Source organism: Procambarus clarkii, chromosome 53, assembly GCF_040958095.1.
Source record: "Procambarus clarkii isolate CNS0578487 chromosome 53, FALCON_Pclarkii_2.0, whole genome shotgun sequence".
Classification (NCBI taxonomy): domain Eukaryota; kingdom Metazoa; phylum Arthropoda; class Malacostraca; order Decapoda; family Cambaridae; genus Procambarus; species Procambarus clarkii.
In genome coordinates, this window is record NC_091202.1 from 33,851,416 (window position 1) to 33,865,086 (window position 13,671).

General features: G+C 40.7%; 2 protein-coding genes across 2 annotated transcripts in view; one reads left to right on the forward strand and one right to left on the reverse strand.

Annotated features, from left to right (window-relative positions):
- The first annotated feature begins 1,080 nt into the window (after window positions 1–1,080).
- Window positions 1,081–6,761, forward strand: LOC138352496 (involucrin-like). The gene is made up of 2 exons (XM_069304997.1): window positions 1,081–1,503; window positions 5,961–6,761. The coding sequence occupies exons 1-2, from the start codon at window positions 1,081–1,083 to the stop codon at window positions 6,759–6,761; spliced, it is 1,224 nt and encodes a 407-aa protein (XP_069161098.1).
- Window positions 6,762–11,689: 4,928 nt separating this feature from the next.
- LOC138352497 (mucin-19-like) overlaps window positions 11,690–13,671 on the reverse strand; it is a 19,459-nt gene continuing 17,477 nt past the window's right edge. The window contains exon 3 of the mRNA XM_069304998.1: window positions 11,690–11,829. Coding sequence (XP_069161099.1) covers window positions 11,690–11,829 — 140 coding nt within the window. The remainder of the gene's footprint in view (window positions 11,830–13,671) is intronic.

Sequence of the window (13,671 nt, forward strand, 5' to 3'; positions counted from 1 at the left end):
TTGAACTAATATGAGGATAGTTATATGCCAATAATCTATGTCTCTTTCTAAAACTTTTATGAACATTCCCAACCCTTAAGGGAGCCGGCGGCTGAGCGGACAGAACACTGGACGCGTGATCCAGTGGTCCCGGGTTCGATCTCGGGCGCCGACAAGAAACAATGGGCAAAGTTTCTTTCACCCTGATGCCCCTGTTACCTAGCAGTAAATAGGTACCTGGGAGTTAGTCAAATGTCACGGGCTGCTTCCTGGGGGTGGAGGCCTGGTCGAGGACCGGGCCGCGGGGATACTAAAGCCCCGAAATCATCTCAATATAACCTCAAGATACACACATGGTAGGCCTAGGGAGCATATAAGCCTAGGGCGCGTACTGCACACCAAACCTCCCCTCCAACATAACATTTTATTTTTCGAAGCCTCAGGCGGCTGTCTGGAATAGGAAATAGAGTTTTATCATAAAATATTGAGATGCGATAGTTGTTTGGACTATATGTGTGATGATATCGCTGGCTCGTGATGTCGGCGAATTGCTGCCATCTTTTACATCAAGATGCCTCTAATTAGTGTCTGTCACCTGTATTTCAATACTTAACACCATAATTTGGGTAGCATAAGGGGTATTTATACCGCTCATTTCTATTTATTATCTATCATTATATATATATATATATATATATATATATATATATATATATATATATATATATATATATATATATATATATGACAGTGTCAGACCGCGGAGGAAAATTGAAACAGGAATTTCCTTAAGTACTTTCGTATATTAATACATCTTCAGAAGGAGTCTCTTGACTCCTTCTGAAGATTTTATTTTTCGTGATTTACACACATATGAAAATACTAGGAATATATATATATATATATATATATATATATATATATATATATATATATATATATATATATATATATATATATATATATAATATATATGGACTTGAAACCCGCCGTATACTGCAGATATGTTGACGACATTTTTATGCAGGTACCTGATGTCAGACGTCTGCAGCAGCTGAAGGAGGTATTCGAGCAGAATTCGTGTTAAGTTTCACTTACGAGATGGAGAATGATAGGAAGCTTCCCTTTCTAGATTTAACAGTCACGGAAAGGAGCGGAGGCTTCCACACTGCAGTCTACACTAAGGAAACGAACATAGGAATGTCCCTTAATGCCAACAGTGACTGCTCAGATAGGTACAAGTGGAGTGTTGTCAACGCTTACGTCGACCGGGTTCTCACTCACAGCTCTGGTTGCAAGCAGGTCGATGAAGAACTCTCTAAGGTAAGGGAGGTGCTAGTCAATAATGGCTTCTCTAATGGTTATGTTGAAGACGTCATTAAAAGAAAGGTGAAACACCATAAAACTTCTGAAGAGTCAACTAACGCAATGCTTGTACCCCCTACTATACTGATTTACAGGAACTTCTTTTCGACGGCTCATAAAACGGAGGAAAGTGTTCTGAAAGATATTATTAATAGGAAGGTAACTCCACAGACAAAAATCAGAAGATACAATTGACAATTTACTACAAAAATAAGAAAACGGCCAACCTACTCATGAAAAACTCTCCCGACACCAAACAGAACGCCTTGAAAGAAACTAACGTCGTCTATGCCTTCACATGCCCACTTGGGGACTGTCAGCCCCAAAGATCTCAGTATATAGGTAAGACAACAACGTCTCTTTCTAGGCGATTAACAATGCACAAACAACAGGGCTCCATCAAGGAGCATATAATCTCTTCACACAACCAAACCATCACCAGAGAAATCCTAACAAGCAACAAAGAAATTATCAATAGATACAGGGACATCAGCGAGGCCCTACACATCAAAATGTCAACACCAGCAATCAACAGCCAATTAACACATAATTACATTCTATCCACTTCAAGACCCCGAACCAACACAGAAACAAGAAGAGAAAATACGCAATAATTCGTGTTCTAACTATGTAAAATTATCTTTACTCCATGATTACCCATTGGTTTGTGTTTTATCACCTCACCCAAAAACAAATATAAGCATGAATCGGATTACATAAAAATTTGTCTAGGAAAATGTGAGAAGTCTCTTACGAAACGCTTCTAGGCGTCAAACCATAAATAAAAATGTGAAAATGAACTTTGGAGAGTTAATTTTTCAATTACCCTCGACAGTGAAGAAAAACGTAAGAAATATTGAGAAGATTCGTGTTAGAATTATTAATCTTACCCTTTGGTCATATTCAACAACATATGTTTACAATAAAGACTGCTACGAAAATATTATACACACACACACACACACACACACACACACACACACACACACACACACACACACACACACACACACAGGGGAGCCGATGGCTGAGCGGACAGCGCGCTGCACGCGTGATCCTGTGCTCCGGGGATCAATTACCGGCGCCGGCAAGAAACAATGGGCAGTTTCATTTACCTTGATGCCCTTGTTACCTAGCAGTAAATAGGTACCTGGGAGTTAGTCAGCTGTCATGGGCTGCTTCCTGAGGTGTGTGTGTGGTGTGGAGAGAAAAAAAAGTAGTTAGTAACGGTTGATTGACAGTTGAGAGGCGGGCCGAAAGAGCAGAGCTCAACCCCCGCAAGCTCAACTAGGTGAATACACACACACACACACACACACACACACACACACGAAGAAATATAAGAAAATTCACCTTCGCAAATAGAGTGGTAGACGGTTGGAACAAGTTAGGTGAGAAGGTGGTGGAGGCCAAGACCGTCAGTAGTTTCAAAGCGTTATATGACAAAGAGTGCTGGGAAGACGGGACACCACGAGCGTAGCTCTCATCCTGTAACTACACTTAGGTAATTACACTTAGGTAATTACACCCGTTGAATAACAGTAATCATATTTTTAATCCCTACTGCTTGCAACTAACGTATTACCAATAACATGTCTAATATTAATTATTTTTCCGAGATGTACAATGATAATGATTGTCAAATTTATATTTTAGTGTTTTCTTCCACAGATGAACAACGGCAAACAATTTGGATATAATTGACTTTTAATAAAAAAAATTGTATTGTGCACAATGAACACTTGCAATCCTGAGATATCAACCTTCATGAAATTGTGGAGGCTGCTAGATATCAGTAGCAGGCGTCTCACTAGACCAACTGCTATCAAAGATTCATAAAAAAAAAAGACAAGAGACTGATAGATGAACGAGAGTTTTCTGAGGCCAGCACTGTAATATCTTCCGGATATCATCCAGCGACCTTTTTATTGGCTAGTTATCTTCACCAATCCTCATAGTTATCTATGATAGGCTAGTTATCTTCACCAATCCTCATAGTTATCTATGATAGGCTAGTTATCTTCACCAATCCTCATAGTTATCTATGATAACGCTAGTTAGCTTCACCAATCCTCATAATTATCTATGATAGGCTAGTTATCTTCACCAATCCTCATAGTTATCTATGATAACGCTAGTTAGCTTCACTAATCCTCATAGTTATCTATGATTGGCTAGTTATCTTCACCAATCCTCATAGTTATCTATGATAACGCTAGTTAGCTTCACCAATCCTCATAATTATCTATGATAGGCTAGTTATCTTCACCAATCCTCATAGTTATCTATGATAACGCTAGTTAGCTTCACTAATCCTCATAGTTATCTATGATTGGCTAGTTATCTTCACCAATCCTCATAGTTATCTATGATAGGCTAGTTATCTTCACCAATCCTCATAGTTATCTATGATAGGCTAGTTATCTTCACCAATCCTCATAGTTATCTATGATAACGCTAGTTAGCTTCACCAATCCTCATAATTATCTATGATAGGCTAGTTATCTTCACCAATCCTCATAGTTATCTATGATAACGCTAGTTAGCTTCACTAATCCTCATAGTTATCTATGATTGGCTAGTTATCTTCACCAATCCTCATAGTTATCTATGATAGGCTAGTTATCTTCACCAATCCTCATAGTTATCTATGATAGGCTAGTTATCTTCACCAATCCTCATAGTTATCTATGATAGGCTAGTTATCTTCACCAATCCTCATAATTATCTATGATAGGCTAGTTATCTTCACCAATCCTCATAAATATCTACGATCGGCTAGTTATCTTCACCAATCCTCATAGTTATCTATGATAGGCTAGTTATCTTCACCAATCCTCATAATTATCTATGATAGGCTAGTTATCTTCACCAATCCTCATAAATATCTACGATAGGCTAGTTATCTTCACCAATCCTCATAGTTATCTATGATAGGCTAGTTATCTTCACCAGTCCTCATAGTTTGTTCCTCTCGTCTCTTGGACCAGTCACCGCCCCCCCCATCAAGGCTACACAAGAATATAAAAATAGGAATTACCTAAAGAGCAAAATTCAGAGTCAACAGTAAACGTCGAATATTTATAAAGTTCGGCAAAACTTTTAACTATATCCGCTGATGAGTTTCTGGTCCGCATTTTGTACTCATCCTCTCTTGTACTCTCTCTGTAGTACAAGAGAGGCCAAGAGCCCTCTCCCAGGGGCTCTTAAGAGTCCTGTGTTGCTGCTCTTGTACTCCTCTTTCATATTATATTGATAAATATTATTATTATTATTATTATTATTATTATTATGAATCCCCGGTAATTCTATATTACCTTATAGAATAAGCTAATATAGAATTCTAATATTCTAATTATTTCTATTCTAATAATCTATTCTAATAAATTCTATAATTCTAAGTCTATTTGTATATATTTTGTGTTTTTTTCATTTTAAATGTTTCAACTGATTTTCATTAAATATATCGATACGCTTCTCCATAGTGCCTTCAACCCAGAAATACTTCACTCTGAACACACACCGAAACTACGACGTTGGTACAACGTTCGAACAAGTTTTAACACCTAACCAGTTATAACAACCAATATAGCAAGTTGTAACAACGTTCTAATACGTCATAAACACGTTAAGCCAAGATGTAACAACTTTATTACAAGTTGTAACAAGCGGAAAATAGAGACAGTTTCGGTTTGTGTTTCCAGGGTTCACTCTGAACAAAACATTCAGCCTTCCCACTATTGCCTCCCAAACACACCTTCACACTCAAAAGTGTGTTTGGTTACTAAAGAATTTAATTCGTAAATCTAGAAAAAAAAACGAAAATCTGAAATTTTTTAAAATAAAACGCCTGCTTGGCCTAAGGTAAGCCAAACATAGCTTAATCTAGGAATATGTATGGGCCAGTTTAGCTGTCAATTAAGTTAGTTTTTTTCATTCTGGAATATTTACAGTTTCCGTAAAACATTATGACCTAAGTATAAATTTTTTTCTAGCCGAAGCTACGAAGTGTTTCAAGCCTCGTGAAAGCTTACAGTACTTGTTATCTTGAGGTTATCTTGAGATGATTTCGGGGCTTTTTAGTGTCCCCGCGGCCCGGTCCTCGACCAGACCTCCACCCCGAGGAAGCAGCCCGTGACAGCTGACTAACACCCAGGTACCTATTTTACTGCTAGGTAACAGGGGCATAGGGTGAAAGAAACTCTGCCCATTGTTTCTCGCCGGCGCCTGGGATCGAACCCAGGACCACAGGATCACAAGCCCAGCGTGCTGTCCGCTCGGCCGACCGGCTCCCCCAAATAGTTATCTATCTACTGTGGTGGGAAATATCAATATGAAGAGATGGACCAACAAAGTTCACGATTTGTACTTTCAAAATATGTAGTCCAGAAAAAATAACACTAAAACCCAAATTTACATATTACTAGGCTTAGTATAGCACGTATATGTAGAATATTAGGCTTAAGATTGGTATTAGGCCTAGCATCACTAGAAGAGGTTAGGTTAGGTTCTATATTTTGCAGTTAAAAAAAAATCCTATTTTGTGAAATACAGTAATACAAAACGTCAATTTATTCGCGGTTCTTCACTATACAATGGTACTCTCGAGCAGATAGTTACTGGAACATCAACAAGTTGAAGAGTTGCACAAGTGCCAACATCAACAAGTTGAAGAGTTGCACAAGTGCCAACATCAACAAGTTGAAGAGTTGCGCAAGTGCCAACATCAACAAGTTGAAGAGTTGCACAAGTGCCAACATCAACAAGTTGAAGAGTTGCACAAGTGCCAACATCAACAAGTTGAAGAGTTGCACAAGTTACAACATCAACAAGTTGAAGAGTTGCACAAGTGCCAACATCAACAAGTTGAAGAGTTGCACAAGTGCCAACATCAACAAGTTGAAGAGTTGCACAAGTTACAACATCAACAAGTTGAAGAGTTGCACAAGTGCCAACATCAACAAGTTGAAGAGTTGCACAAGTGCCAACATCAACAAGTTGAAGAGTTGCACAAGTGCCAACATCAACAAGTTGAAGAGCTGCACAAGTGCCAACATCAACAAGTTGAAGAGTTGCACAAGTGCCAACATCAACAAGTTGAAGAGCTGCACAAGTGCCAACATCAACAAGTTGAAGAGCTGCACAAGTGCCAACATCAACAAGTTGAAGAGCTGCACAAGTGCCAACATCAACAAGTTGAAGAGTTGCACAAGTGCCAACATCAACAAATTGAAGAGTTGCACAAGTGCCAACATCAACAAGTTGAAGAGTTGCACAAGTGCCAACATCAACAAGTTGAAGAGCTGCACAAGTGCCACCAGCTCTGCTTTGTTGCAGAGCTGGAACAAAGCTCTACAACATCTGAGGAGGATGAGCTCAAACACTTCAACTTCACAAGTGACTATACTCTACACTAGATCATCCTTATAAGACAATAGGCTTTACTTCTATCTCAAAATTCATCTCAAGGTTGAACTTTACTAAAGTTCATTCCTACACTTAATTGCTTTTCACTCAAAAATACTTTCTCTGTTTTGTTGTAACCATTTTAATATAAGATTTTATACTTTACAAAACATATTAAAACTTAATGTTGACCAAATATAATAAAAAATGTATTTGCTTGGTATCATCGGACAGATCAAATGTTTCTCTATAAAGTTGATTATGTTAATTAGACATTTAATATTTTTCGACTTTTTTTAATTTTCTGTGTAAAATACCCACCATTCTATTACATAATAAATAATTAACGGTCTATAAACCAAGGATCTTCCCATAGCTGGTCTAACCAGCCGTGAAGCGATAAAAGTCACCACACTAACTCCAAACGTACCCAGCTAACTTTATACCCTTTGGAGTATGAATTACTGATATAGTAGTAGGCATCCATCAGTCTCAGGAGACTATGGAGTTGCACTCTGTGGCTGTCGGTCTGGAGTGACCTCTCCAGTGCGCAAAGCCAGGGTAGGTTGATACGGAGGGAGAAGCTGTTACCCATGCAGCAGGTCCCCCCCCCCCCTCGGTCTCTCTCCACGGCCCCGAAAATCTCCGATGGAAAGGCAAATGTTATATAATGATATACCATTATAATATTGTCCTTAGAATACAGCTTAATTCAGGTGTATAGGTACTAGCCGAATTAGATGGATATATGGACGTGAGGATGGACACACTTCTGACCAACACGTCTGCATGTGATACTCGTTAACGGCCACTTTTGTCCATTAATGGCCACTTTTGTCCATTAATGGCCACTTCTGTCCGTTAATGGCCATTTCTGACCAACATTTTGATTGACGTTAATAGAATGAGAATATTACTGCACGCTTCCTTAAAGGAATAAAAATGTCCTTAAGGTATACAAAGATTAAACTGAACAGTAACATAAAACAAGTGAGCAGAGGAATGAACAGACATCACCCGGTAGCTGGCTAACAACGACACATTTTTATTATCGTTTATAAAGAAAATAATCTGTGGCCGGATGGAAGCAGAGCCAACCGGGTCTGGACAGAATAGCAGCAGACATGGGCGCCCGGATGGAAGCAGAGCCAACTGGGTCTGGACAGAATAGCAGCAGACATGGGCGCCCGGATGGAAGCAGAGCCAACTGGGTCTGGACAGAATAGCAGCAGACATGGGCGCCCAGATGGAAGCAGAGCCAACCGGGTCTGGACAGAATAGCAGCAGACTTGGGCGGCCGGATGGAAGCAGAGCCAACTGGGTCTGGACAGAATAGCAGCAGACTTGGGCGGCCGGATGGAAGCAGAGCCAACTGGGTCTGGACAGAATAGCAGCAGACTTGGGCGGCCGGATGGAAGCAGAGCCAACTGGGTCTGGACAGAATAGTAGCAGACATGGGCGGCCGGACTTCATTATCTATACAATGAACAAGAGAGGTTTGTTTTTCCTAACTGATTTCGTACCACTTTTTTTGGAATATATGCCACTATTTCCCTAATAAGAGATTCAGTTATCACAAAGGGTTTTAAGCCCAACCAAATTTTCGAATTAAGTCAATATTAGTGTTAATTAATACGATCATATCTAGCATATCAATTGAAATATTTGAAGAATAAAATTTGGCTCAATCCTCGTATATTGATAATCTAAATCTTTTATTATTATTAGATTGTGATAGTGGAATTGTTACCACTGATTACCCAAGTTAGGTCAAAGTATTGAACAATGCATCAGAGCCCTGCTGAACTGCATGTTAACTTAATCAAATCACCTCTCACAAAGGGGGAGACTCTTCACAGGTTGGTGAAGCAGCATGCACAGTCCTTGGCAGTTAACCTCAAGTTCCACCAAGAAACTTAGTCTACTAATAGTTTACTGTTATCTGTTATGTACAGCTAAGAACCCGCCATGCATGCTGATTGACTAACCCTATATCCTGGCGTTAATTACTAATTTATATATACGAATTGTTTAGTGTTAGGAACTTGTAGTTTAGAGTGCTTCTGAAAGGGGGTTAACTTACCCCATAAGCTTGGTCCTTCGTGTTACAAGTAGAGTTTTTTATCTCACATAAATGTGGCTTAATTACTACATTTATCATAACATAATCAATTGTTTAACTCGTGATTTAACTTGAGACTTCAGTGGAAGCTTCAAGACCTCTAAACGATTTAGTTGTGTCACAGGTTTCATTGCTTTTCAGCATGTTGTGATTAAGTGGTATAAGACATGTGTTTGGGAGTACTCAGAGTGCAGGTTCGAATCCTCCTTATGGTTCCTACTGACTTTAATTTTGAATAATATATTAAGTGAATCCAATTAGCCAACAATCTTGGCTAAAACGGAATCAAATACATAGCGAACCTTGTCAGCTTTTACATTGTATTTTTTATTTTTATTTATTTATACAAGAGTTCTTACATTCTTGTACAGCCAGTAGCACGCATAGCATTTCGGGCACGTCCGTAAGCCTAATTTTCACACACATACACACATCCCCAGGAAGCAGCCCTTAACAGGGTGAAAGAAACTCAGCCCATTTATTTCCGCCTCCGCCGGGGATCGAACCCGGATCCTTAAGACTACAAACCCCGAGCGCTGTCCACTCAACCGTCAGGTAAAAGGCCATTTAACTATACAAATTAACTTGTGTGACAATATGTCTAAACAGACACCAATTGACACTATATATATATAACTGGATACATATCTCAGAGTAATCAACAATAAATTAGATTAGATAATGAGAAACTTATGAGTGAATATGTAAGCAGCGGGTGACCTCGACACAGTCAAGGCAGAACTTAAACAGTGTGAGAAGGATGTACTTTACAGGCCAAATTAAAACCCATTCACCTCCATACTTACGCAATATGACAACAGGCAGAGCTGCTTCACCAAGTGTGATACAAGCAACCTTCCAATTGTAAGCTTTGCAATTTTTACAGGACTGGATGAGGAAAATTGGAACAGTTTTTGGAAGTCTTTTGAAGTCTTGATACATTTCAAAATCTCGATTCCCAAATTGCTAACCTTACGTTCCTGCAAGGGCAACTTAAGGGTGGGGGGAGAGCAGTAGGAGCTAATCTAGACCTCAAAAGCGATAATTATGTTGTGGCCATCCAACTATTCAAGTATAATTATAGCAATACACGGATGACCATTGCAAATCTCTATAATCAACCAGTAGACCTACCTGCACCTACTATTCGCCCTGGTTCCCTCCAAAGCTTTAGACTGGAGGTAGAATCTTTAAATTAAGTACTCAGTACTAAAGTTAAAACTTCAGCTGCAGAGTGGACATTGAAATTGTATATTCAGAGGAAAACTCCTTTTGTGATGTGTAAGCTAGCATGTGTTCACATCACAGGAGGGGCTACCGTGTCTCTGGAGGAGATTTTTGATGGATTAAGATCTAGTATTAAACTGTATGAGGACATATGGCAAAATTAAATGCCAAGTGAAGAATTGGCAAGTGTCTATAGACAAAAGAATGACTGTCCAAAAATGTTGATCCCAAACGAAAACAAATCCAAGATTAATTCAAGCAACATAAGTACAAGTAGAGTGTCACATTTAAAGCCTGGGTGTCACAGTGGCACCCAAGGTGGTGAAACCAAAGGGGCCCAACAGGCTGCCAGAGGTGTTGGCTCTGCCAAAAGTGGCATCAATGTCTGGCTTAACTTGAACAGAACAACCAGACTCAAGTGTCTGAAACATCTTCACTGATGTGTCCGGTGTTTGAGGATACATGACCTACACCACAACCAGACTCAAGTGTCTGAAACATCTTCACTGATGTGTCCGGTGTTTGAGGATACATGACCTACACCACTGTCAAACACCATTACAAACATGTCAACATTGCACCCAGGGTCAGCACCGCAGAGATATTAGAAAGAACTTTTTCAGTGTCAGTAGTTGACAAATGGAATGCATTAGGCAGTGATGTGGTGGAAGCTGACTCCCTACACAGTTTCAAATGAAGATATGATAGAGCACAATAAGCTGAGGAACCTGTACACCAGTTCATTGGCAGTTGAGAGGCGGGACCAAAGAGCCAGAGCTCAACCCCCGCAAGCACAAATAGGTGAGTACAAATAGGTGACTACACCGCACTGTGTATAGAGACTTTCTACAAGAGGAACAAGTCTCCAGACCCCAAGCAGGATGGCCAAGCCTCAACCCCACTACAGTATTGTAGTATACATCAGGCTGCCGGTGTTGTGGTGGCATAGTTGCACACAACAGCCACCTTACCAACCACACAATTAACGCCAGTTAACAATGGGACCCGGAACTATGCCCGAGGGTTGTGTGACCCGGGTTCCCCAGACGACCCCCGTTTATATATAAATATCTACATAGTGTTCCATTGTGATCACATTTACACAGTGCATCTCGGGTACTTTACAATTCTGTATCTTTTGTTATACTTTGTATCAGTATTATAAACAAAGTCGCATCTTCAGGCGCATATCAGAACGCCTCTTAGATGCCCCTTTGATCGTCCCTTTTTGCTTCTGACTGCTACATTTGGCGCCTTTCCCCGCTGTCTCCCTAGACCCGCCACACAGGTACCACCTGTCCTCACCTGTGTGCTGCTTCTCGTCTTGCCACATGTGCAACACCTGTTACCTCACTGTGGGTCGTCTACCACATGTACAACACCTGTTACCTCACTGTGGGTTGTCTCCCACATGTGGAACACCTGTTACCTCACTGTGGGTTGTCTCCCACATGTGGAACACCTGTTACCTCACTGTGGGTTGTCTCCCACATGTGGAACACCTGTTACCTCACTGTGGGTTGTCTACCACATATGCAACACCTGTTACCTCACTGTGGGTCGTCTACCACATGTGCAACACCTGTTACCTCACTGTGGGTCGTCTACCACATGTGGAACACCTGTTGCCTCAGAGAAGAGCCACAGTTTGGCATCTGTTCTTCCCGTACTCGTGAAGCACAAAGGTGGTTCTAGTTCGAGGTCAATATGTTCCTTCTCAGCTTTATTACCTGAAAGGAGAGACAAATACTTATTAAAAACCATAATTCAAATCACCAAATTAATAATTAATACATAATAGGATACCAAAGGTCACATTATTAGTGATTATCATTTAGCAATAAGACAGTAATGTGTAAATTATTACACATCACATTACACATCACATTACACATCACATTGCACATCATTGCAATAATAAACAGACTGTTTATTTGATATCTTTATTGATTTCAACTCCTGCAGAATGACTACAAGTCAGACGAGAACCAATAAAAAAAATGCAAAAAATTAAATGATGCTTAAACCACCCGCAGTGTACATACCCCAATGACCAATTGGGTCGTTAAGAATACATTATATCCCCACTTAGCTCCACAATGAGCGATATTCACAAAACAACTTTCAACAATGATCGTAAGTGAAGAATTTCCTAATCCTTCATCATAATAAAAACCTTTTAATTTTAGTTTGAGGATATATTTTGTCATTCGGATGCCCGAACTACCCTTAGTGTTTACGGCTACTGTCAACCCAAAAGACTCAGCCCGAGTATGTCAATCATCGCTTCACTAACCGCGGAACTGCGCTTACAGGTTCCGGAAGATGAGAGGAAATGTCAGCACTGTGGAGAAATGCCCGACAGACCACTGGAACATTATCTAACACAGTGCACAGTTACAACCACATCAGACCACTGGAACATTATCTAACACAGTGCACAGTTACAGCCACATCAGACCACTGGAACATTATCTAACACAGTGCACAGTTACAGCCACATCAGACCACTGGAACATTATCTAACACAGTGCACAGTTACAGCCACAACAGACCACTGGAACATTATCTAACACAGTGCACAGTTACAGCCACAACAGACCACTGGAACATTATCTAACACAGTGCACAGTTACAACCACATCAGACCACTGGAACATTATCTAAGACAGTGCACAGCTACAAACCCATTAAGATTTCAACTTAGATTCAACAGAGCAGAAGAAGTTGTTAAACACATATGGCAAAATCTTACTGAAGTGACCACACGAGTCATAAATACTCATACTCCGCCCAAGTAAAACAGAAACAAGCAACACTTAGTGGGCCAGCCAGAGGCTTAGGGCCCGCGCAGTGGGCCAGCCAGAGGCTTAGGGCCCGCGCAGGAATATCCCTGAAAAAAAGCGGAACTGCAGTCCGTCCTCCAAACATCCAAAAGTGATTCCATACACCCGCCAAACCCGCTGTTTATAAATGAAAAACGGTTTACACACGACTCACAATTGATGACGTTATCTTGAGATCTTGAGATGATTTCGGGGCTTAGTGTCCCCGCGGCCCGGTCCTCGACCAGGCCTCCTTTTTTTTGCACATCCCCAGGAAGCAGCCCTTAGCAGCTGTCTAACTCCCAGGTACCTATTTACTGCTAGGTAACAGGGCCATCAGGGTGAAAAACACATTTTGCCTATTTGTCTCCGCCTCCACCGGGGATCGAACTCGGAACCTCAGGACTACGAATTCGAAGCGCTGTCCACCCAGCTGTCAGGCACCCATTACGTAGCTTCGAGCGTGATATATCAATGAATAAATTCACAGGAACCGTGATGAGGGTTCGAACCTATGCATTGGGTGTTCCCAGGCAAGCTCTAGTCGACTGCGCTACGACATGGTCAAAAGAATTGCAACCTGGGGGTACTACTGCACCCACGAGGATCCCGAGGCTTCCACTGGAGCCCAACTGGGGGTTTTACAAAAATCCCCCCCCCCATGCAGTCGCAGAATTGTGTGAAACCCCCGAGTGTTTCACACAATTGTGTGAAACCCCCGAGTGTTTCACACAATTGTGTGAAACC

Coding starts and splice junctions, on each gene's coding strand:
- LOC138352496 (XM_069304997.1), top strand. CDS start 1,081: ATGGAGAATGATAGGAAGCTTCCCTTTCTAGATTTAACAGTCACGGAA. Junction 1,504..5,960: donor AAGATATTATTAATAGGAAG/GTAACTCCACAG, acceptor TCGAGCAGATAG/TTACTGGAACATCAACAAGT.